Source organism: Hemiscyllium ocellatum, chromosome 47 (assembly GCF_020745735.1).
Source record: "Hemiscyllium ocellatum isolate sHemOce1 chromosome 47, sHemOce1.pat.X.cur, whole genome shotgun sequence".
In the NCBI taxonomy this organism is placed as follows: Eukaryota; Metazoa; Chordata; class Chondrichthyes; order Orectolobiformes; family Hemiscylliidae; genus Hemiscyllium; species Hemiscyllium ocellatum.
Window position 1 is genome coordinate 207288 of NC_083447.1, and position 27335 is coordinate 234622.

The 27335-nt window shown below is 43.8% G+C and overlaps 1 protein-coding gene across 1 annotated transcript in view; it reads right to left on the reverse strand.

Annotated features, from left to right (window-relative positions):
* The window catches only part of LOC132836608 (estrogen-related receptor gamma-like), a 34953-nt gene extending 12047 nt beyond the window's left edge, over positions 1–22906 (reverse strand). The window contains exons 1-4 of the mRNA XM_060855998.1: positions 22648–22906; positions 15597–15713; positions 6092–6202; positions 2530–2691 (exon numbers count right to left, since the gene is read on the reverse strand). Coding sequence (XP_060711981.1) covers positions 2530–2691; positions 6092–6202; positions 15597–15713; positions 22648–22906 — 649 coding nt within the window. The remainder of the gene's footprint in view (positions 1–2529; positions 2692–6091; positions 6203–15596; positions 15714–22647) is intronic.
* Positions 22907–27335: the final 4429 nt, after the last annotated feature.

Here is a 27335-nt window from a genome sequence, read left to right on the forward strand (position 1 = left end):
GGCTGACACTTTCATAATAATCTTAAACCAGATGGGCCAAATGAATGATCTCTCTCAGCCTCCTCCAGTAGGCCACAGCCTCACAGTTACTAATCTTCAGTCCTCGTGATATCAGGAAATGGTTTGAGACCGAATACTGTAAAGGCTATGGATCCTGACAACATCTAGCAATAGTAATAAAGATATGTGCTCCTGAACTTGCTGCACCCCTACCCAAGCTGTTCCTATATGATTGCAACACTGGCATCCCCCGACAATGTGGAAAATTGCCCAGATATGACCTGTACACAAAAAGTCAGGAAAAATCCAACATGGCCAATTAATGCCTCATCAGTTCTGCCAGTGAGATGCAGCTTCAAACATGGACAAAAGAGCTGAATTTCAGAGGCAGGGAGAGAGTTACAACCATTGACATCAAGGCTTTATTTGACTGAGTGTGTTATCAAGGAGCCATAGCAAAACTGGGGTTAATGGGTATCGGGGAGAAATCTCCCTGCTGATTGGAGTCATACCTGACACATAGGGAGATGGCTGTGGTTGCTGGAGATCAGTCATCTCAGCTCCAGGACATCTCTGCAGGAGTTCCTCAGGGGAGTGTCCTAGGCCCAACCATCTTTAGTTGCTTCATCAATGATCTTCCCTCCATCATAAGGTCAGATGTAGGGATGTTCGCTGGTGATTGCACAATGTTCAGCACTTTTGGCAACTCCTCAGAGCCCATCTCCAAAGGGAGCAATATTTGGACAGGATCCAGGTTTGTGCTGGCAAGTAACATTTGTGCCACATAAATGTCAGACAAGGATTACCTCCAACAAAAGAGAATCTGATCATTGCTCCTTTACATTCAATGATATTACCATCACTAAATTGCCCAAGTCAACATTCTGGGCAATATAATTGACCAAAATTGGACTAGCCATATCAGTACAGTGGCTACAAGAACAAGCCACAGTGTACAGATTCTGCAGCAAGTACCTCACCACCTGACTCTTCATAAGGCAAAAGTCAGGAGTAGGTCAGAAGTCACATGACACCAGATTGGAGTCCAACAGGTTTATTTGAAATCACAAACTTTCTAAGCAATGCCCCTTCATTCATCCCAATCCAACACTAGCACCTCCACATCAAGTCAGGAGTGTGAAGGAATACTCCTCATTTGCCTGGTTGAGTGCAACTTCAACAGCACTCAAGAAGTCAGACATCATTCAGGACAAAGCAACCCACTTGATTGCCATCACATCAACAAATATCTATTCCCTCCACTGCCGATACTTGATAGCAGCAGTGTGTACCATCTACAAGATGCACTGCAGAAATTTACCAAGGCTCCTCAGACAGCACCTTTCCAAACCCACAACTACCATCCGAAAGGGCAAGGGCAGCAGATACATGGGAACGCTATTGCTGGCAAGTACCCCTACAAGCCATTCACCATCGTGACTTGGGAACATATCACTGTTCCTTTAGTATTGGTGGTTCAAAATCCTGGAGTTCTCTCCCGGCAGCATTTTGGTCATTGTTGGCAGCAGAGTATTGAGAGAGGCAGCTCCCCACTGCCTTTTCAAAGGCAATGAGGAATGGACAATAAATACTGCGCCCAGCCCATGGGGCCCACATCCCATGAATGAATAGAAAAAGTGATTGATTTGAATGTCAGTAAGATGAATGGCCTCGTGCTGCTCCTATTTTCTATACTCTTATGAATAAAAAACCAGATTGTACCAGTTCTGGTTTCTATGCCCTAATAGCCCAAGGGTTTGAATTGATTCCCAACATTTCTTCAATATTTGTGCAGTGACTGGAAAAACATTCTTCTGATGCATATACTTTTTACATGAACTGGGAGGCTCTCACTTATTATACTTCACAGTCTAGCTTGGCTGATTCCATCACACAAACATGTGAAACTCAAATACACTCACACATAAACACTTCACACACATTAACAATGCTAATGCACACACTAAAGTAAATTTATACGCAAACAACACAGCCCCTGACACACACACACACACACACACACACACAGAGAGAAACATACTAAGAAACATACAGATATACTGAATCACACAAACAGAAATGACATGCATGTGCACTGAAACATACTAACATACACATTCATTCAACATGATTCAAACTTGTACACACTGGCATTGTGGCTCAGTGGTTCGTACTGCTGCCTCACAATACCAGGGACCCAAGCTCGATTCCAGCCTTGGGCGACTGTCTGTGTGGGGGTTGTACATTTTCCCCATCCGTATCTGAGTGGGTTTCCTCCAAGTGCTCCGGTTTCCTCCCATAGTCCAAAGATGTACAGATTAGGGTGCATTGGCCGTGGAAAATGCAGGGAAAGGGTATGAGGGTAGGTCTGGGTGGGATGATCTACAGACATTTGGTGTGGACTCAAATGGGAGAAATAGCCTGCTTCCACACTGTAGGGATTCTATGTATATAAAAAGCATACACAAATGGAAGATTTTTGATGATGCTATGTTGACCCCAAAGTGTCTATTCGTGGGTTATTGGTACCTGGGACATGTTTAGCCCAATTAATGATGACAACCAGTTCTCTGTCCACAAGGTCACAGAGTGTTGTGAGGACTTTGACATCATTCTCAGGAGCAGTTGGGTCAGCCATAGCGAAGATCTTGTCTGGTTCCACCAATAGCAAATGGGAAACAATTTTATTCCCTAGAAGAAAAATTAAAGATTTTAATTGATGACCTATAGCCCAATGTCTTGATTGACAGGTCTTTATTAGAACATAGAACATAGAAAAGTACAGCACAGAACAGGCCATTTGGCCAAGGATTATTCCTGATCTAAAATAAAACAACCTAACCTACGCATCCCTCAATTCACTGCTGTCCATGTGATTGTCCAGCAGTCACTTAAATGTCCCTATTGACTCTGCTTCCACCATTACAGCTGGCAACACATTCCATACATTCACAACTCTCTGCGTAAAGGACCTGCCTCTGGCATCTCCTCTATACCTGCCTCCTAATATTTTCAAATATGACCCCTTGTGTCAGTCAATCCTGCCCTGGAGAAAAGTCTCTCGCTATTGACTCTATCCATGCCTCTCATTATTTTGTATACCTCGATCAGGTCACCTCTCTTCCTCCTTCTCTCCAGAGAGAAAAGTCCGAGCTTAGTCAACCTCTCTTCATAAGACAAGTCTTCCAGTCCAGGCAGCATTCAGGTAAACCTTCTTTGCACCCTCTCCAAAGCCTCATATCTCTTCTGTAATAGGGTGACCAGAACTGGACAAAATATTCCAAGTGTGGTCTAATCAGGATCTTGTAGAGCTGCAGCAAAACCTTACAGCTCTTAAACTCGATCCCCCTGTAAATGAAAGCCAAAACACCATATGATTTCTTAACAACCCTATCTACTTGGATCGTAACTTTGAAGGATCTATGCACTTGAACACCAAGATCCCTCTGTTCCTCCTATATTCAACATTCAAGGTTGACCCCCCCGAAATGCATCACTTCACATTTATCCAGGTTGAACTCCATCTGCTATTTCTCAGCCCAGCTCTGTATCCTGTCTATGTCGTGCTGCAGCCTGCAGTAGCCCTCGATACTATCATCAGCACCTCCAACTTTTGTGTCATCGACAAATTTACTAACCCACCCCTCAACCACCTCATCCAAATCATTTATAAAAACGATAAAGAACAGAGGCCTAAGAACAGAGCCTTGCGGGATACCACTCACCACTGACCTCCAGGCAGAATACTTTCCATCTACAACCACACTCTGCCTCTGTCAGCCTACAAATTCTGAATCCAGATAGACAAATCTCCCTGAACCCATTACCTCCTGACTTTATGAATGAGCCTGCCATGGGGAACCTTATCAAATGTCTTGCTAAAGTCCATATACACCACATCCACTGCTCGACCTTTGTCAACCTGTCTCGTCACCTCCTCAAAGAACTAAATAAGATTTGCGAGGCATGACTTGCCCCTCACAAAGCCGTGCTGACTGCCTGCTTTTGCCCGAAACGTCGATTTCGCTGCTCGTTGGATGCGGCCTGAACTGCTGTGCTCTTCCAGCACCACTGATCCAGAATGCCTTTAATCACACTATGCTTTTTCAAATATTCATAAATCCTATCCTTCAGAGTTCTTTCCAAAACCTTGCTGACCACGGAGGTAAGACTGACTGGTCTGTAAATGCCAGGGATTTCCCTATTACCCTTCTTGAAAAGACGAAAAACATTCGGCTCCGTCCAATCCTCCGGTACGACTCCCGTTGAGAGTAAGAAAGCAAAGATCTTCATTAGCTTAGCAACCTCCTTTCTCACTTCACGGAGCAGCCTGGGATAAATCTGGCCTGGCCCAGGGGACTTATCAATCTTAATGTTTGCCAAAATTTCCAGCACATCAATTTCATCAATCTTGACATGCTCAAGCCTTTTTCCCAGCTCCTCAAAGTTCTCATTCACAAGGTCCCTTTCCTTCCTCGGATGCTGCCTGAACTGCTGTGATTTTCCAGCATTATTCTAATCAAAACTCTGGGTTCCAGCATCTACAGTCATTGTTTTGACCTTTCCTTGGTGAAAACCAAAGAAAGAAACTCATTTAGGTCTTCCCCTGTCTGCTCTGACTCCACGCACAAGTTCCCTACGCTATCCCTGACCTGTCCTACCTTCTCCCTGATCAATCTCTTATTGCTCACTTATGAGTAAAATGCCTATGGGTTCTTCCTAATTCTTCCAGCCAAGCATTTTTTGTGTTCCTTCCTGGCTCTCCTCAGTCCATTTCTGAGTCTCTTTCTAGCAAGCCTGTAATCCTCTAAAGCTGCGCTAGATCCTTGCTTCCTCCACCTTATGGAAGCTGCCTTCTTCCTTTTGACGAGAAGCTCCTCTGTTCTTGTCATCCAAGGTTCCTTAATCTTACCCCTTCTTACCTGTCTCAGAGGAATAAATTTGTGCATCACTCGCAACAACTGCTCCTTAAACAATCTCCATATGCCTGCTGTGTCCTGTCTGTGGAACAATTGCTCCCAGTCTTTACTTCCCAACTCCTGTCTAATAGCGTAATAATTTCCTTTTCCCCAATTAAATGTCTTCCCTTGGTAATTGCTCCTTTCCCTCTCCAAGGCTATGGTAAATGTGAGGCAGTTGCGGTCACTGTTACCAAAGTGTTCTCCCACCACGAGATCTGATACTGTCCTGGCTCATTGTCAAGCACCAAATCCAGCCATCCAGTCCAGTCAGCAACACAAAGATTCAGTCTATGGGAGAAGAGCCTTACTGCCCCTTGACCCCTGCAACCTTCTGACTCTCACTACCTTCTGACCACACATCATTCTATCTCCACTTTCCCCTCGGGTGAACTCTTTTCCAAGATACATTATTTAAACATCTTTTTGAATTTCTTGTGAGTTTCTGGAGCTGAGAGAATGGTTGATTCCTTCATGGAAGTATTCAATAAAAATGAAGCTGAGGAGGATGCAATGTCATGAGGGTCAAGCAGTGCAATGGGATTTGCTTTCAACATTCCATTAAAGAACCATCCCAGAGATGATGTGTTGAAAGACCTCCTCCTGTGCTATAGGTCTGTGTATTCCAAGTAAAGATGCAGTTAAAGTCCTCATTGGCAGCACAGTGGTTAACTCTGCTGCCTCACAGCACCAGAGACCCAAGTTCAATTCCCGCCTCAGGCAACTGTCTGTGTGGAGTTTGCACATTCTCCCTGTGTCTGCGTGGGTTTCCTCCAGGTGCCCTGATTTCCTCCCACAATCCAAAGATGTGCAGGTCAGGTGAATTGGCCATGCTAAATTGCCTGTAATGTCAGGTGAAGGGGTAAATATAGGGGAATGGGTCTGGGTGGGTTGCTCTTCAGAGGGTCGGTGTGGACTTGTTGGGCTGAAGGGTCTGTTTTCAAACTGTACGGAATCTAATTATTTAAATCACACATTTGTACTCCAGTCAGATTTCATCTTGGTTAAGGGGGAAATACTGGCAACAATGTGGTACCAATAGTAATAGCTTCCACAAACCTGCATTCACAAATTAATTGCAACTCCTTTGAGGAAAGCAGGACTTATCTGAGGATCCAGCACTGGACATGTACCTGATTTTTTGTTTGACTGACAACATTGAGAGTTGAGATATCCAACAGTCGACTCCTCAAAGCAACGTCTGTACTTCTGTCGCCCCCCTCTCACACGGTCGAGCCGTACACCTGTGGGCAAGAAAGCAACAATGACAGCAGCCAAACCATGTACAGCAAGATCCCATCAACGGGAAAGTGAGCCAAATAAGCAGGTCTGGCAGCATCTCAGGAATAGAGAATTCGACGTTTCGAGCATAAGCCCTTCATCAGGAATAAGAGAGAGAGAGCCAAGCAGGCTAAGATAAAAGGTAGGGAGGAGGGACTAGGGGGAGGGGCGATGGAGGTGGGATAGGTGGAAGGAGGTCAAGGTGAGGGTGATAGGCCGGAGTGGGGTGGGGGCGGAGAGGTCAGGAAGAGGATTACAGGTTAGGAGGGCGGTGCTGAGTTGAGGGAACCGACTGAGACAAGGTGGGGGGAGGGGAAATGAGGAAACTGGAGAAATCTGAATTCATACCTTGTGGTTGGAGGGTTCCCAGGCGGAAGATGAGGCGCTCCTCCTCCAGCCGTCGTGTAGTTGTGTTCTGCCGGTGGAGGAGTCCAAGGACCTGCATGTCCTCGGTGGAGTGGGAGGGAGAGTTAAAGTGTTGAGCCACGGGGTGATTGGGTTGGTTGGTTCGGGCGGCCCGGAGGTGTTCTCTGAAGCGTTCCGCAAGTAAGCGGCCTGTCTCACCAATATAGAGGAGGCCACATCGGGTGCAGCGGATGCCATAGATGATGTGCGTGGAGGTACAGGTGAACTTGTGGCGGATATGGAAGGATCCCTTGGGGCCTTGGAGGGAAGTGAGTGTGGAGGTGTGGGCCCAAGTTTTACATTTCCTGCAGTTGCAGGGGAAGGTGCCGGGGGTGAAGGTTGGGTTGGTGGGGGGTGTGGATCTGACGAGGGAGTCACGAAGGGAGTGGTCCTTGCGGAACGCTGATAGGGGAGGGGAGGGAAATATATCCTTGGTGGTGGGGTCCGTTTGGAGGTGGCGGAAATGACGGCAGATGATACGTTGTATGCGGAGGTTGGTGGGGTGGTAGGTGAGAACCAGTGGGGTTCTGTCTTGGTGGCGGTTGGAGGAGCGGGGCTCAAGGGCGGAGGAGCGGGAAGTGGAGGAGATGCGGTGGAGGGCATCGTCGATCACGTCTGGGGGGAATCTGCGGTCCTTGAAGAAGGAGGCCATCTGGGGGAGGAGCGCCTCATCTTCCGCCTGGGAACCCTCCAACCACAAGGTATGAATTCAGATTTCTCCAGTTTCCTCATTTCCCCTCCCCCCACCTTGTCTCAGTCGGTTCCCTCAACTCAGCACCGCCCTCCTAACCTGTAATCCTCTTCCTGACCTCTCCGCCCCCAACCCACTCCGGCCTATCACCCTCACCTTGACCTCCTTCCACCTATCCCACCTCCATCGCCCCTCCCCCTAGTCCCTCCTCCCTACCTTTTATCTTAGCCTGCTTGGCTCTCTCTCTCTTATTCCTGATGAAGGGCTTATGCTCAAACGTCGAATTCTCTATTCCTGAGATGCTGCCTGGCCTGCTGGGCTTTGACCAGCAACACATTTGCAGCTGTGATCTCCAGCATCTGCAGACCTCATTTTTTACTCAAATAAGCAGGTCATCTATTGTTGCTAATCTCAGCAATTACAATTATTTTGACACACAAACTTGGACAACAACCCTGTCCTTCTGATAGTTAGTCACGATGTAGAGGTGCTGGTGTTGGACTGGGTTGGACAAGTTCAGAAGTCACATGACACCAGGTTATATTCCAACAGATTCATTTGAAATCACAAGCTTTCGGTGCACTGCCTCATTGTCAGGTGAATATTAGTATCAAAGGACATTTTAATTCAATGAAGAGGGAGATAGGCCCATAATTTAACACTTCATCCCTCACCGTACCCCACACCTCTCACAGCATCACTCTGATACATCCCATACCCCTCACAGTATCACTCTGATATACCCTACACCCCTCACAGTATTACCCTGATATACCCACACCCCTCACAGTATCGCTCTGATATACCCCACACCCCACATGATAACACTATGATATACCCCACACCCAACACGGTAACACTATTTTATACGGCTCACTGTAACACTCTGATATACCTCACACCCCTCATGGTAACACACTGATATGCCTCACACTCCTCACTGTAAGACTCTAATATATTCCACACCCCTCAATGTAATACTCATATATCCCACAAGCCTCACTGTAATACTCTAATATACCCCACACCTGTCACTGTAACACTCTGACACAATCCACACCCCTTACAGTATCACTCATTTATCTCCTACCCTTCATTTTAACGTTCCGAAATACCCCACACCTCTCACTGTAACACCCTGATATACCCTACGCCAGTCACTGTAACACTCAGATATGTCCCATATTCCTACTGTAAACATTCTTATATACCTCACTCTTGTCACTGTAACATTCATACATTCCACACCCCTCACTGTAACACCCTGATATACCCCACATCCCTCACTGTAACACTCTGATATACCCCACATCCCTCACTGTAACACTCTGATGTATGCCACACTCCTCACTGTAGCACACTGACATAACCCACACTCCTCACTGTAACGCTCTGATATATCCCACACCCCTCACAGTAATATGCTGATATGCCCCACACTCCTCACTGTAACACACTGATATATCCCACACCCTTCAGTGTAATACTCTGATATACACCGCACTCCTCACTGAAACACTCTGATATACACCGCACCCCTCACTGTAACACTCTGATACACACCGCACTCCTCACTGAAACACTCTGATATACACTGCACCCCTCACTGTAACACTCTGATACACACCGCACCCCTCACTGTAACACTCTGATATACACCGCACCCCTCACTGTAACACTCTGATATACACCGCACCCCTCACTGTAACACTCTGATATACACAGCACCCCTCACTGAAACACTCTGATATACACCGCACTCCTCGCTGTAATACTCTGATATACACCGCACTCCTCACTGAAACACTCTGATATACACAGCACCCCTCAAGTTAACACTCTGATATATACTGCACCCCTCACTGAAACACTCTGATATACACCGCACCCCTCACTGTAACACACTGATATACACCGCACCCCTCACTGTAACACTCTGATATACACAGCACTCCTCACTGAAACACTCTGATATACACCGCACCCCTCACTGAAACACTCTGATATACACCGCACCCCTCAAGTTAACACTCTGATATATACTGCACCCCTCACTGAAACACTCTGATATACACCGCACCCCTCACTGTAACACACTGATATACACCGCACCCCTCACTGTAACACTCTGATATACACAGCACTCCTCACTGAAACACTCTGATATACATCGCACCCCTCACTGTAACACTCTGATACACACCGCACTCCTCACTGAAACACTCTGATATACACCGCACCCCTCACTGTAACACTCTGATATACACAGCACTCCTCACTGAAACACTCTGATATACACCGCACCCCTCACTGAAACACTCTGATATACACCGCACCCCTCACTGAAACACTCTGATATACACAGCACCCCTCACTGAAACACTCTGATATACACCGCACCCCTCACTGAAACACTCTGATATACACCGCACTCCTCACTGAAACACTCTGATACACACCGCACCCCTCACTGTAACACTCTGATATACACCGCACTCCTCACTGAAACACTCTGATATACACCGCACTCCTCACTGAAACACTCTGATATACACCGCACTCCTCACCGTAACACACTGATATACACCGCACCCCTCACTGTAACACTCTGATGTACCTCACACTCATATGACTACAAGAAATAGGACATGAGTAGGACATTTGCTCCTTCAGACTAGGTCTCCCATTCAATACGATCACTGCCAGAACTTTATTTTCTTCTTGATCAAGAATCTATTTCAGCCTTAAATATACACAGTGACTGTCTCCACGGCCGTCAATGGCAAGGAGTTCCAAAGACATACAACTCCATTTTGGTTAGTGATGAAAGAACAGTTCAGTACATTGCCTCCCTTAATTCTGAGACTCTCCCATGAGGGAAAACATCGTCCTCCATCTATCCTATCCTGCCAAGCACTTTAAGAATTCTTTATGTTTCCTAGATAGAAGATGGCAGCAGGATTAAACATTCAGCCCCTCAAATCTGCTTCACCATAAATAGGATCATGGCTGATGATTGAGCTCAAGACCGAGACCCTGCCTTACCCTCATTCTTGATCCCCTGCGCCATCAGAGCTATATCTACCTCCTTCTCAGAAACACAATGTTTTGGCCTCAACCACGTTCTGAGGCAGGGAAATCCACAGGCTCCCCACTCTCTGGGTGAAGAAATTTCTCCTCATCTCAGTCCTAAACGATTTACTCCTTATCCTTAACTTTGACCCCCGGTTCTGGACTCCCTCACCACTGAGAACATTCTTCCTGTATCTAAGCTGTCTAGCCCCATTAGGATGTTAGAGGCTTCTCTGAGACGCGCCTCTAAACTCCACTGCATAACAATAAAAACATAAAAAATAGGTGCAGGAATAGGCCACCTAGCCCTTCAAGCTTGCACCACGGCTGATCATGCAAGTTCCGTATCCCATTCCCACTTTCTCTCCATCCCTCTCAATCCTTTTAGCCGCTAGGGTCACATCCACATATATCTAGAGAACTGGCCCCAACAGCTCCCTTTGGGAGAGAATGCCAAAGGTTTACAACTCTCCACATGAAGAAATTCTTTCACATCTCGGTCCTGCACAGCTTACCCCTTATTCTTAGACTGTGACCCCTAGTTCTGGACTTCCCCAACATCAAGAAAATTCTTTCTGCATCTAGCCTGTAGAGTCCTATCAGGATTTTATATGTTTCTTTAAGATCTCCCCATATTCTTCTAAATTCCAATGAATATAAGCCCAGTCACTCCAGTCTTTCCTCTCCTGCCCTGCCATCCCGGGAATCAGTCTGGTGACCCTTTGCTGAACTCCCTCAACAGCAAGAATGTCCTTCCTCAGACTAGGAGGCCAAAACAGCACACAATACTCAAGGTGTGGCCTCACCAAGTTCCTGTATAACTGCAGCAAGACATCCTCACTCCAACACTCAAATCCTCTCGCCCTGAAGCCAGCATGCCATTAGCTTTCCTCTCTGCCTACTGCAGCTGCATGCCAACCTTCAGCGACTGTTCTACATGACATCAGGTCTTGTTGTACCTCATCTTATCCTAAACTGCCACAATTCAGATAAAAATCTGTCTTCCTGTTTTTGTGACCAAAGTGGACAACCTCACATTTATCCACATTATATTGCATTTGCCAAGTATTTGCCTACTCAGCCAATCTGTCCAAGTCACCCTGCAGCCTCTTACCATTCTCCTCACAGCACACTCAGGTAAGTGTCATCTGCAAAATTGGAGATACAGGATTCAGTTCCTTCGTCCAAATCATTAATGTATATTGTGAACAGCTAGGGCCCCAGCAGTGAAGCCTCTGGTACCCCACACGTCACTGCCTACCACTCTGAAAAAGACTCTTTTATTCCAACTCTCTGCTTCCAATCTGCGAACCACTTCTCTATCCATGTCAATACACCCCCTCCAAGACCATGAGCTTTAATTTTCCTCACTAATCTGTTGTGTGGAACCTTGTCAAAAGTTTTTTGAAAGTCCAGACACACAATATCAATTGATTCACCGTTATCCACTCTACCAGTCACATCCTCAGAAAATTCCTTAAGATTTGTCCATCCCTGCTGACTTGGACTGATTCTGTTACAGCTTTCCAAATGCTAAGTTATGACATCCTTAATGACTGATTTCAGCATTGTCCTCAACACCAATGTCAGGCTAACCAGCCTATAGTGCCCTGTTTTCTCTTTCCATTTCTTTTAAAAAGTGGGGTTACATTAGCTACCCTCTGAGCCATTGGAACTCTCCCAGAGTCTATAGAATGCTAGAAAATGATCGCCAATGTGTCCGGGGCCACTTCCTTAAGTACTCTGGGATGCAGAGCATCAGGCCCTGTGAATTTATTGGGTTTTAATCCCATTAATTTCCCCAATTCCATTTTCTGACTAATAAGGATTTCCTACAGTTCCTCCTTCATGCTTAACCATCTGTCCCCTAACATTTCTGGAAGATTATTTGTGTCCCCCTTAGTGAAGACAGAGCCAAAGTATTTGTTCAACAATAACATCCTAACAAACTCATCCCATACGTCAATCCTGCCACCCCCAGGAATCAATCTGATAAACTTACACTGCATTCTCTCAAGCAAGAAAAGTATTCCTCAGTTTTATTGAGACCAGCTCTCTTCTAAATGACAGTGAGTATAGTCCCAGCTTCTTTAGTCTTTGCTCATAAGACAATCCTTCCACACCAGGGATCATCCTAGTGATCCTTCTCTGAACTGCCTCCAATGAAATTATATCTTTCCCTGAATAAGGGGACCAAAACGGCCGACAGTATTCCAGATGTGGTCTCCCCAGGACCTTGCACAGTTGCACTAAGACTTTCCCGATTGTTATACTCCAACTTCCTTGAAATATTCCATTAAGCTTCCTGACTCCTTACTGCATCTGTGTGCTAGCTTTTTGTGTTTTGTGCACAAGAACTCTTAAGTTCCTTTGTATTGCAGCTTTCTGCAGTTTTTCTACATTTAAATTACATTCTATTCTTTTGTTCTCTCTTCCAAAGTGAACAAATTCACATTTACCCAAATTATACTCCATTTGCTAAAATTGTGCCTACTTACCTAACCTGCCTTAACACCTCAGGTAAAGGAGGAAGGGAGGCCTGCAGATGCTGGAGATCAGAATCGAAGAGTGTGGTGCTGGAAAAGCACAGCAGGTCAAGCAGCATCTGAGGAGCAGGAGAATTGACATTTCGAGCATAAGTTCTTCATCAGGATAAGCTCTTCCTGATGATGAGCTTATGCTCGAAACAACGACTCTCTTGCTCCTCGATTGCTACCTGACCGGCTGTGCTTTTCCAGCATCACACTCCTCTGTCTCAGGTAAAGGGTAAAGTTAAGATGGTTGGATCTCCATGGTAACCTCAGCTAGTCTGGGAAATGACGTCTGTTGTATTACAAACCAGTCTTCCAGCCAACTGTGGTAAACAGCCATGCAAACTCAGGAGGAAAAACATTTGCCCTTTTCTTCTTCCTTCTTTACAATCCAGGGTTTGAAACTTTCTTTCCAAGTTAAACAGCGTTTCCCTTGTACTTCTTTCAATCTAGTCGACTGCTCACAATGTTTCTCCGTTACATTGACAACACCAAATGCAGACTGGGTGACCACTTTGTGGAATACCTCCACGCTCTCTGTAGGATTGGCTGCAACCTTCCAGTTACTGGTCATTTTAATAAAGAACCTTATTCACACATTAACATTTCTATCTGAGGCATCCAGCGATGCTCCAGTGAAGCTCAATGTGATTTTCTACCAGGGTTCAGGACTTAACGTTGAGTTCACAAAATTCAGCAAATTTACATTGTCCTCCATTCTGATTACAACCTGCCCTCCCTCACCTTCTCACCCTCCCTGTGTGTCTCCCCATCATTTGATAGGACAGTATAGAGGAAGCTTTACTCCGTATCTAAACACGTGCTGTCCTTGTCCTGGGAGTGTTTGATGGGGATAATATAGAGGAAGCTTTACTCTGTATCTAACCCCATACTGTCTCTGTTTTGGAGTGTTTGATGGAAACGGTATAGAGTGAGTTGTACCACATACATGAAGGGTCAAAATGTGTGGCGCTGGAAAACCCAGCAGGTCAGGCAGCATCCGAAGAGCAGGAGAATCAACAGTTTGGTCATTCCTGATGAAGGGCTAATGCCTGAAACATTGATTTTCCTGACTGGCTGTGCATTTTGTTATGGAGGTGTAAGGGGCACTGTACCTTAAAAGCTAGCAGAACTATCTGACACAGCACACTGAACAAGGTAACAATGTAACATTTGGTTGAACAGCTAGATCAGCTGGATTGCCTGGAGACAAAAAAACAATTCAAATTTGGCCAATCAGTTTAAATTATGCCCCAACATACCAAACTCCAATCAAGTTTGACAATATTAAGACCAATGAAATGATCTGATGTTTTGGGGTATAAAACTGGAAAAAAATGAACAGTTGGGAGGAGAACTGCCAAAGACCAACAGATGTAGGTTGCTAGTAAGAACTCTCTGAAAGGTCTGGAGAAGGAGTTTGCACAGAGAAAAACATTGACACTGACCTGGAGAGCAAATCTACAGAGGGAGATACAAACAGAAGATTTGACAGCCGACTGGTTTTGAAATTTGAATTTTTGTGTAAATCTTAATTGGGGCTTTTATTGAACCAGTACTGTAGAGGGGAAGGTAAAAGATAGGTTTAGATAAATGTGTTGCAAATAGTTGTTAGTTAATTCTTCTCTGTTAGGCTTTAAAAAAATTAAAGTTGCTACTTTTTACTTTAAATAGGGACATTTGGGGATAGTTCTTTGCCTTTCGAATTTTCACAGGTAACAGCACGAGGTGACTCTTTTCTGTGTGCCACGTATAAATTGGCAGAGGGGTTTACTCCATGTCATCACAATTTCCAGTGCCAAACGTTTTGACTCTGATCTCCAGCATCTGCAGTCCTCACTTTCTCCACATACTTGAAGGAGTAATGACAATAATGCACTCTGACATCTCTGGGAGTATTTTCTGTGGTTGACTATTTGAATGTAAAATTATCATTGTTGCTGCCCCTGAGGTGGAGGGAGAGAGGCAGCCCTGAGACCTGTGTCTTTTGGGTCTCCTGGATGAAGAAGGTTGTGGATTGGATTGTGGGTTGATAGGGTAGAAGCAATACTTCCGAGAAACATGCTCATCACAAACACCTTATGATGGTGTCAATCTGCCATTGGTAAAAGTTCTGGTTATGTATCCAGATGGATTTTGTTCACATATAAAGCTGGCTTGTGAGACTGTAAGGGTCTGCTGTACAAGGCTTTCACTAAGACAGTTAGCAGTTAGCTTGCATCTGCCTGGGGTTGGCATTTAGGTGCCAGGCTGTGGTGAGTTAGACTGTGTGTGTGTGCGCGCGAGAGAGAGAGAGAGATGTGGGGGGGGGGGGTGCTAGTGGAGGAGATGAGCTGGGAAGCTACATTGAGAAAATGCAAATTCAATTATGTGCTTCTTCCCAAATGAGATCAGTGCCTTTAGGAAGAGAGGTGACCACCTCTTTCTGCACGGATGCTAATTTAATTAGCTGCTTATCTCACAGGCTTCACCCACCAGCAGTCATCTTCCAGGGAACCACATGACCAACTGCATTCCATTTGCTCATTTAGCAAAGCTCACTCATCTGCCTCAGCAATTTGTCCCAAACCCTTCATTTACGCGAAGTTACAGCTGTGTGTGTATTTCTCTATGGGGATAGGGCACAGTGAATCAATTCAATAAAAATGGTCTATTTACCTTCCTTCATCATACCCACTTTCAGACACTTCATAAATCTACATGATTGACAGGATTTCCGTCTGCGTTTAGTTATTTCACACTCATTTCTGGCAGGGCAGCTGTAGTCAATGTTACCTGCAGGAAAAGAGACAATTAGAAGGTACAGATCTTCACATGTAGACCCTGATGCTTCGATGGACCCTCACAGACACTGACTGTGTCTAATTCTGGCTCACTTTCTATCTGACTCATTGTCTCTTTCCCCACCCCCAGTTATCACGGTCATCCCTCTGCGAACATCTCATTCCTTCACCTCCAAACCGTGTGCACTGCAGCTTCCAACTACACAAAAATTGGGCTTTCAATTTGTTTGGTCCCTGCCTTCAATTTTACTATAAATGTCTCCACTATCCTCTTCTCCTTTAAGAAGTTCCTTAAAATTTATCCTCTTGAGCCTAGCTTTCAGCTAAACTGCTTTTCCTATGGCTCACTATCAATTTTCCTGATTCTGTCTGTGCAATGCTGTGCAGCATGTTACAATCTTCACAATGCTATGTAAAAGTGTTTCAGCCTGTCTCTTACACTGTTTCATTCCAACTATCTTTCTCTCATCCAATATTTAATTGAAGTAAAAGGAAATAGTCCACTTTTGGTATTGTTGGCCTGCAGTACACATGCACAAAGAATAAAAGTAACATTCAGACTGAATCAGTTTATAAAAAGTTCATAAAATTCAGCCTAATTCAATGCAGATTCCCATCCCTCACCAGACACCCTTCGAATCTCAGTGGATGCTGATGAAATCACAGAATGGAGACCCCATACGGAGCAATATTTTTACTTTTTATGGTCATCAGTGGTACGATCAGCATTAAATGCCCATCTCCAATTTTGCTGGAGATGGTGGGGGTAAGCTGTCTTCTGGCACTGCTGTGGTCTGTAGCAACACCCACAATGCCCTCAGGGAGGGAATTCCAGGATTTTGACCCAACAACACTGGAGGAACGATGATATATTTCCAAGTCAAGATGGTGGGTGACTTGGAGGGGATCTTGCAGGGGTGGTGTTTCTATGCATCTGCTGCCCTTCTCATTCTAAATGTAAGTGGTTGCAAATTTGTAAGATTTCTGGTAAATTACTACAGTCGCACCTTGATGTTACATGCTGCTCTCTGGTGCCTTTGTTGTGGAAGGGTAACTGGTAAAGGTGGCTGAAGTGGTGCCAATCAAGCAGACAACTTTATCCTGATGATGTCAAGCTTCTTGTGTGTTGCTGGAACTGAACTCATTCAGGCAAGTGGGGAATATTCCATCAGACTCCTCATTCATGCCTTTAAGGCAGTGGGCAGGCTTTGGGCAGTCAGGAGGTGAGCTGCTTGCAGCAGCATTGCCCATCTCTAACTTGCTCCTGTAACCATTGGATTGAATTGATAAGGTTCAGTTGAGCCTCTTGTCAATGGTAATCCCCAGGATTGTGAGGGATTCAGTGATGGTAAGACCATTAATTATTGAGGGACAATGTCACTTATAGTCCCTGTGAATTATGAAGATCACTTTACATCCATCAGTTAAAGCCTGAATGAATCCAATCTTGCTGCATTTGAACATGGAAGCCTTCAGTATCTGAGAAGTCGTGAATGGTGCTAAACATTGTGCAAATATCGGAGAACATCTCCACTTCTGACCTTATGATGGAAGGAAGATCATTGATGAAGCAGCTGAAGATGTTTGGGCTGAGGACACTACCCTGAGGAACACTTTCAGAGATGACCTGGAGCTGAGATGACTGACCTCCAACAACCAAAACCATCTTCCCATATTATTCCAACCATTGGGGAGTTTGTCCCTTGACACTCATTGATTCCACTTTTGCTGGGACACCTTGACGCCACACCCGGTCGAATGCAGCTTTGGTGTGAAAGGACGTCATAGTCACCTCACCTCTGGAATTCAGCTCTTTTGCCCATTTGAATCTAGTATCTAATATCTACAGTTTTCTGTGACACAGTGTGCAGCAACCCCATGTTATTGCTTCAATGACTACACTATCCCCATCCCAGGAAGTATCACAGGCTCCTCATCCTTCTTCAGCTCCAGGCTTAGGGCCAGGCCTATCACAGCCCTCAAGCCAAGTCCTGTGAGGATAAGAGTAAAAAATGAGGTCTGCAGATGCTGGAGATCACAGCTGCAAATGTGTTGCTGGTCAAAGCACAGCAGGCCAGGCAGCATCTCAGGAATAGAGAATTCGACGTTTCGAGCATAAGCCCTTCATCTGCTCGAAACGTCGAATTCTCTATTCCTGAGATGCTGCCTGGCCTGCTGTGCTTTGACCAGCAACACATTTGCACCTGTGAGGATAAGCTCCAGTAACCCAGCTCCAAACCCACCCTTTAGGATCTAAGGCCCAAGACCCAGACCCATGTCCAACCACATGCCCTAGGATGTCTACTTGAAGAAATTTAAAAAAAACCTTTCTGATCAGCTTATTCCTTCCAGATGTCCCAAGGTGGGTAGTCTGTCAGCTCTGCACATTCTTTGTCATTGGGACACTATTCTTTCCATGCATGTCAAGCAATTGCCATGAGATGTCTTAACCACAGGCAAACCGGGCACTGTCCACATCAACACTGGGTGAAGATCGGTCATAGGGAGCCTCACGCTCCACTGCCCACCGAGTCACACCTGAGAGTCATAGCTACTGGTCACTAAGCACAGAGCAGGAATTATATCAATGTTGTCTGAATCCCGGAAATCACTGGAAAAAGTGGATTTTAACATCCTGATTAACTGAGAACTTTAAAAAGGGAGAAAAGTTAAAGTATTAAGGATCTGGGAAACCTCAGGAAATGAAAAGATGGCACTGACATAGCAAATGAAATGTCAGTGTCAGCTCCTATATTTGAATAGTCAACTGTTAATCTTGGTTTTGTTGGTGTTCAATACAGTTCAGCAACCAATGGTGGACATTAAATGATTCTCTGCCAGACCATGGGGAAAGAGACAGTGGCCCTAATTAAAGCTGCTATGCTTGCATTAAAGTAGCTCTCTAAAATATGTGCTTGCATTTAGCAATTAGTCCCCTCTCACTCCCTAGGGACTGTGCCGTTAATGAAATGTCGTGGCACTCAAACTCTGTAAACACTAATGAATATTGACTGTATCTTCCGCCTGATATCTCTTTCTTACAGAGTCAAGCACAGAGATTAGCAAAGTCATTAAATGAAAAGTAATTAATTAAAATCATTGCTATTCTTTTCATATACATCGTCTTGTCAAATTTGCAAATTTCATCATGAACAAACTGAGTAATATAGGGCATATAAATTTTGTGATTTAAATATTTCTGGGGAAAGATTGCTATGTTCAGTTATTAATTAAATCCTTATTGTCACATTAATGTGATATAAAGAGTCTGTCCTTTGCTCCACACCAAGAAACGACCGAAGGATGGCCCCAAATAAAAAAAAGGATGGTTCTGTGCTCATCAAGGTGAGAGGGGTTAGCGTAGAGAATTAAATCCAATCACACTTCATGCAAGTGGCATCAGCATCAAACACTTCCAGGACAGGGACAGCATGGGGTTAAATACAGAGAAAGCTCCCTCTACCCTGTCCCCATCAAACACTCGCAGAACAGGGACAGCATGGGGTCAGATACTGAGTCAAGCTTGCTGTACATTGTCTCCCATTAAACACTTCCAATGAACCCAAAGGGGTGTTAAAATGTCTTGTTACTCTCAACATTTTTTGCTATCTGTTTCTGATGAAGTAGTTTCATTAGTGCCTGTATTATCAATGATCCTGCTATAGGGTCTACCTAAGCTTGGAGACTCCACACACAGTCACTGGGAGATGGTATGCCTGGCCCTGACATTAGGTGGAAAAGTCCCACATTCCATCCTCCCACTCGCTATGTTTCCACCATCCAATCTCCAACCACTATCAGCAACGCCCACAGAATGATGACGAATATTGTTGTAAAGTGTCACTGGTGCAGTCACTGGTGAAGCTTCTTAGACAGCACATTCCAAACCCAGCAGCACTCCCATTCAGACTGACAAGGGCAATGGGAACACCACCTCCCACAAGTTCCCCTCCAAGTGACTCACCATCCTGACTTGGAAAAAAAAATCACTTTACCTGCTGGTTTAAAATCCTGGAAACTCCCTTCCTAAACAGCAATATGGGTCTACATTTACTGTATGTATATCTATGGCTCACCTTCTCCAGGGCAATTAGTGATGGGTAATAAATGCTGGTCCAGCCAGCAACGCCCACATCTTATAAGTGAATACAATCAAGTCTTAGCCTGTTGCTATTGAACATTTGTCCGCGTGTAGTATCTCCCATTTAGATTTGCTGGGACGGCCTGCACTGTCACTCACTGCTGATGACAGGGAACCTTTAATGGCGACTCAGACTGACAATCAATGGGAAGTCAAGAACAAGAGATTTGAAGCTCTCCTCAACATGCCTGCCCTTCCCATCTCAATCAATATGAAGCAGGACATTTACACAATGCTTCTGAATAGATTATTGATTATCTCAACAACTTCTCAGACAGATGTTATCAGCTCCCTTTTATCCCTTTCGAGCAGAGATGTTTTGATCAATAACAGGTTGGAAATCTCACACTGTCGTACTGAGCTGGAAGGACAACCTTTTCCATACAGGGCAGTGGGGGAGAGGCATGGGGAGGTGTAGGGTTATAGGGAAGCATTGAAATGGGTAGGAGTAAATAACTGAGGGATGTGGAGAAGGGTCATAGTGAAGACAGTGAGGAAGGAAAAAGGGGTGAAGGCAATGAGTGAGTTGAAAAGGGAGTGCTTTCTAACTATGTTAAAGTTCACGCAACACCAGGTTATAGTCCAACAGGTTTAATTGGAAGCTCACTAGCTTTCGGAACGGTGCTCTGAAAGCTAGTGTGCTTCAAACTAAACCTGTTGGATTATAATCTGGTGTTGTCTGATTTTTAACTTTGTACACCCCACTCCAACACCAGAATCTCCAAATCATGAGTACTTTCTAACTATGGTGCTGAAGAAGCTGGTGTACTGGCATAGTGTGCTCATTTGGTTTGTCAATTGTTTGTTGGAGGCCCCTAAATTGGTTGAAGAGGATTGTGTTGTAAAATATCAGGTTAAAGGGTTGAAGATTGGTTCACAAACAGAAAGCAGAGAATCTGAATGGAAGGGGGTCATTTTTTAGATGGCAATGTTCAGTGAGTGGGGCACTCACTTATTCACTTTGACAGAAGAATCTGCAAGAACATCTCTTAAAAGTTAAAAAAAAATCATACATTATGCTGTGCAGAGAAATTCAGGGTCCTTTAACATAAATTTCAGAAAGTTCAACAAACAGCAAGGAATGAAACTGGTCTGGAGTCTTTTATTGCAGAGGGAGTTGAAAGAGAAGACAAATGAAGCTGCTGCAAGGATTTGATGAAAGTGCAGCTGGAAGTTCAACCCTGGGGGTGTCTCCTTGGTCAAAGAAGGGGACACTAACCTTGAGTGGTTGCAGTAAAGGTTCACAATGTCGACTGCCTTGTATGAGAGAATGGTGTTATGATGGGAAGATGATTGCAATAGGCCTAGACTCTATGGAATTCAGAAGAGAGAGGTGAATTCATTGAAATGTGTCAAACTTCTACAGATAGACAGGATCGATGGTGGGAGCCTGCTTCCCCTAGGCTGAAAACTGAGGGTCCAACTCCCAGTATCAGGAATTGGCAATTATGAGTGAGAGCAAGGGATTATGGACCTTATCACCCAGACAGCTCCACATGCTCACTTGTCGAATATATTCAAGAATGAAATAGATCGATCTTGGATACAAAGGCAAGCCATGGAAATGGGAGTGAGGCAGGAATGTGGAATTCAAGCGGAAGTTCAGTCATAGTCCAAGTGAATGGCAAAACAGGCTTGAGGCTTACTCCTGTGCTTATTTCAGGTGGTCATAAGTAAAGAGATTTGGAAGCTATTTAAAGATGGCCATGGAAAAAATATCCTTTCAAGTGAGTTTATTCTCACCAAGGTAAAAGGAGTAAAGTGGATGTTCCATTCTGGAAACCAAGACTTGAATACCCCTGGTGCCAAGACAATGGATTTGGAGGTGGAAGAAGAGGCAGGAAAATTTTAGAATACCATCTCTGATTGGCTACTCAAGGCGCTAGGAGTCTCAGTAGAGTCGGCTGCCACTAGAATTGAAAACTTGCTCATGATAGATAAAGCATCATAATGCTAACCCTAGCACTTCTTTGACAATGGAAGCTTCCCAATTTGTGGGAGCTTGGCTTCAGAGGTTGCTACTTTTAGTGTTGCTCAGAGAACCATTGGGACCTGCTTGTGATGCTGATATCAGGGTGGGGAAAAGCTCTATGTGGTCCAGTTGTTGCTCTCGGTATTCTGGTTGGGATACTTCCCCTCTGCACTGAGGGTGTTTGTTTCTCTAGACTGTGTTTGGAGATATCTGTCAGTAGCTCAATGTTAAGAGACCCCCATGTCACATTGCTTCAGGAATACTCCCCTGGTGAGGATAAATAGACATTTTCAGTGGTTCTGACCACTTCCTGTTCAACTTGGCATTCTTCGTTGGATGGACATCACAGAGATAGCTGGCTAATTGGCCAGAACTCATTTAGAGAGCCTTCGCTGACCAAAGTGATTTACTGTTGTCTAAGGGTTTTATCACATTACCAGGACATCCAACCACTCCCAGAATAGGCACAGATCGGGGTGAGACACAACGTAAAGCTCTCTCTATATTGTCCCCATCAATCACTCCCAGGATAGGGACAGATCGGGGTGAGACATGGCGTAAAGCTCTCTCTATATTGTCCCCATCAATCACTCCCAGGATAGGGATAATCTAGCATGGGTTTAGATGCAGAGTTTGCCCCTGGGGAGGTGTTGGCTCACCCTGAGATGTTTGGAGTGGGATTTTGTAGCTGACTGGGAATGCCCGCTGCTGACACTGTTTACCCAAAATGAGATATGCTTCAATCCCCATCACTAATAACATTCACTCAAACAAAACCGCTGCAGAAATGAAACCTGGGAACAAATGCTGGACCTTGGATAGTACGTTTGAAGAAAGCTTTACATGCTTCACAGGAGGCCACTCCATAATGGTATCCAGAAGCAGTGTCCCCACACACGAGGCATAGACGTTTTGGAACTGAGTTCAGGCTGTAATCACATTTCAGGGACACGTCTCCTAGCAGCCCATTAGGACAGTCTTCATATCTCTTGTGGCAATAATTGAAATTATTTGTGATAGAACCTGGGAAGGCGAGTCCCTGTGACATTCCACCCAGTGTGACACTGTACATGGTACTTCCATCTGACGATGCACTTGGACTGCAGTGATTCGCTGCTGCTGGCACTGGGCTCCATGGTTCCATTTTAACACAGGATTCTGTACATTGGTCCTCAATTGATTTTCTACAGAGGAACCTGAAAACAACATAACACATATTTTAAGCAACTTGAAAGAAGAGACAGAGCAACATCAATCGGACATGTGTAAGGATTCATTATTTCTGCATCTAATTCATGCTGTTTTTATTCCAGGAATGTTTAATGGCATAATGAAGAGGTAGCTTTACTCTGTATTTGACCTTGTGCAGTCCCTCATCTGGGAGTGTTTGATGAGACAATGTAGAGAGAACTTTACTCTGCATCCAACCCATGGTGCAAAGTGACAGAAACTGTAGAGAAAGAGAATGCTTAAGACAGAAAATATGCAAATAGAGTGAGCAAAAGAACGAGAGATAGAGAGAGAGAGCGCACATTGGAGAGAGACGATGAATGCAGAAATGAAATATTGTAAGCGACAATGTTTCCACACTCAGTGCCCTAAACTTAAGATCAATTTACTAGTATTAACTAAGGTTTATAATGAGGAGTTTGAGGATAATTGGAAGTGTTTGTTTCTCTGTCCCTGTGGGAAGCAGGCATTTTTACACTGCCCAGTGAGGGGCATATACCAAGGATGGTGCGCAACATCTCTCCTCTTTTTAGACAGGGTTAACTTTCTACTTGTTTAATTCTAGTTGTCAGAAGTGGACAATGGAACATGAAGACTTTCAGATCTCATTTTACCATGAACTTGTATATTTTTGCTCAAACTGTTAGATATTTTAATCCCAGTGATAGAGAACTGGAAAGTTTGAAGTTATAGTCAGAGTTTCTGAGTATGGTTTCTTAGGTTTATATGTGTTTGAGGGTTTGCTCACCTCAGACACAGAATTAAATGAAACCTCAAATGCTTTGACCACGTGAAAAATCCAACATTGAACAAAATGTCAACAGATAGCTGTCAGCACCTAGGCTTGTTTGGTGAAATCAATCTCACTGAGAAATATTTGCAAAAGTCTCTGAGGTTTTGAGAGAATTATTCAGATCATATCTCTACCTAATGCCAGTCACAATCTACAACTATCAGTATGCCATCAAATCTAAATTTACATAAATCAGGAACAATTATTTTAGGAGAAATTAAGTTTCCATACTGACTTCAGAAAAGAACATAGAATTTATTCACATTTAGTCCAACATTGTTAATTGCAGCTGTTATAACAATCTGATCATTTAACTACTCATCAAGGAAAATCTCCCAAATTATTACTTTAGAATTACCAATATCAATTACAGTGCTTGATTTCTGAATATGAAATGATCAGGATCTGAGGCAAGGTCATTTGAAGATAAATCTTGGTCTGGATGAGCTATGGAATTTTGTTTCTTCAGCTCCCATTGGTAGTCTCAGGAGTCAATATACTTACTGTCTCAGGCACTGAAGAGCTACTCACGGGATCAAACATATCCAGGGTCCCAGATATCTGGTATTAAACCTTTTCACTCATTCACTGAGAAACTTTGCACATATCAATCACAATCCTCATTAGAAAAGCAGATAGTTTATTTCATGCTTTATATTTGGTTAGAAATGGCCAATCTTTCAAAAGAATACTTAAATATTCTCAGTAATAAAATTAAAGGGAATTGGAAGCACAAGTTCCAAACATTAAAGACTGAATTTAAAAATCACTCACATGTTGGATTTCTTCTTTCCTTCTTTAATTTATGATGAGTAATGGCTCCACGTATCTAGCCAATTCCTCTAATTTCTGTCCACTGTCACTACAGCACAGCGACCAGAGCTGTGAGCTGCGGCCCAAGTAAGATTAAACTCCAGCACACGCCCCCATTAGGAAGATCAAAGCGAAGAGGAGGGATTTGGCTCGAAGGTTTAACCCATTCACTGCTGCGCTTTGAAGAGAAGCTTCACTAAACTGGCACAAATTCCTCTCGCATCAAGCTGCTTACTCGCATGAAGAATAATGGACAAAAAGTGCACAATATAACAATAAAAACGTATTATTTTATTACACAAGATCAGATGACAAACGGTTTTTTTTACAGGGTGTTATCAAACTTAGAAAGACAAGGAATGAACACTGGGACATTGAAACTTCTATTACACTGGTGACAGTAACCTCATAACAGAGACACATAAGACTATATCATCACAAGAGATAGAAACGGGTAGGAATATTTAGCCAATCTGTTCTGCCCATTCAATAAGGTCAAGGCTGAACTGATTGTGCAGGGGATTTACTAGCCTTTAATCTAATTAATTTTACCAATTTCTTCTTTGCCATTGGCTCACTGGTCTTCCACGATTCGGGGATGTTTCTGCGTCTTCTATTATGAAGGCAGACAAAAAGATGCTTGTTCAAAGTCTTTGATATTTCCTTGTTTCCCAGTATTACCTTCCCAATCTCACCCTCAAATGGACCCAAACATACTTTAGCAACTCTTTTCTTTCTTATAAACCTGTAGATAGTTTTACATATTGATTTTATACTTTTCCAGTGTTTTCCCTGCTCTCCAATTTCTCATTTTTAGTCATGCTTTGATTGTCTCTAAAATCTTCCCAATCTTTGGGGTCCCTACAAATCATTGCAGTTGTATATCTATCGGCGTAAGTTAGCACCATCTTTAAGACACTGAGTTAGCCAATGAATGGACATCCTGCTGGTGGGACTAATTCTTTGTGAATTGTTTTGATCACAGACTATGGGAGTCGTGGACAATCTGGTCCCAGATGGAAACTGGATTGACAGCAACTTTTGTTATTCATCATTGGAATACAGGAGCCTCTGAATGGTCCAGAATTTATTGCCCACCCCTAATCATCGAGTGCAGTTGATAGTCCACCTCATTGCTATGGGTCTGGAAGCACATGTAGGCCAGGTCAGGTAAGAACAGATTTCCTTCCCTAAAGGACATTAGCGAACCAGATGGGTTTTTCCAACAATTGACAATGGTTTCATAATCATCACTAGACCCTTAATTCCATAATGTTTATAGAATAACGGTGGGATAGTACACCGACAATTAAAGAAGATGATGAGTCAAACTCTCAGAAGCCTATTGATCAAAAAGTTATTTGTAAAATAAAGGAAATCATAAAACATGTGAGAGGGAGATTGAAAGATAGGAAGAGAAGATTGGTTACCTTAGGGCCAGCACCTTGCAGTGGTTCTGAACAGAGTTAATCTACTCTCACTAGCAATATCTCAGGTTGGGACAGTAAAGAGGAACATAGATACCTGCCATTAAGAACTTGTTAGATAATGATATCAGAGTACTCAAAAGCACATGCCTGATTGCATCTGTATCAATCTCCAAAATGATCTCACTGCAACACACTCTCTCCATAACTTGGAACTAATGCCAATCTAATCCCTATGTTTTGTCATGTATCAGTCCCAAACTAATCCTATTGTCACATTGTTTCCCAAAGTTTTGTATACTCATCTCTTTCAAGTACTTATCCGATTTAGCTTTTCCTTACAAGATATAGACTAAAGCTCCCTACAGGGCAAAAGTGAGGACTGCAGATGATGGAGATCAGAAACATTCCTGATGAAGGGCTTTTGCCCAAAAAGTCAATCTTCTTGCTCCTTAAATGCTGCCTGACCTGCTGTGCTTTTCCAGCACCAGTCTAATCTAAAGCTCCCTATAGACTGCACCTCCTAAAAACTAACAGGATCCTCATTAAAGGTACATTAAAGGAAATGTTTGGTCCCTCAGCACAGTGCATGTGCAGTAAATGGGACTGGGTGTGAGTTCTGTTGCAGAAAACAGTGTTTTAGTTCAGACTGCACCAACCTGATTTTGCTTGAGCATATTCCATGTTTGCCAATAACCTTCAGATAATTCATGAGACCAATATAGGTACATATACATATATGTATGTATGTGTATGTATGTGTATGTATGTATATATGTATGTGTATGTATTCTGATGTGTTCTAACTGACAGCTGATCCAGCTCTCACTAACAGTCTCTCCTTTCTCCTTCACTCAGTTTTACTTTTCTATTTTGTTTGCTCACTCTCCTTTTTACTTTCCCTCTTCTTATACGTTCCTATTTCTATGCTTTGCTGTTGCCTGACTCTTTCTTGTATATATTTCAGCCTTTATATTGCTCTCTTATTTCTCATGTCCTATGTGTTCTGCAAATCAGTATATTTATTGAGTAAAAGCTGCTGTAAACTTGCATCCTTACCTATCACTTTATGGTTCAGTTTAACTTGGGTTGCTAAATCTAAAGCAAAAATACCCACAGGACTTACTTGTCTGCTTATATCCATCTCCCTGTCTACCCATTTATTTGTCTACCTATGTCTGTCTCCCTCCCTGTCTGTCTATCTGTCTGCCTGCATAACCCTAACTGGTCTATATAAT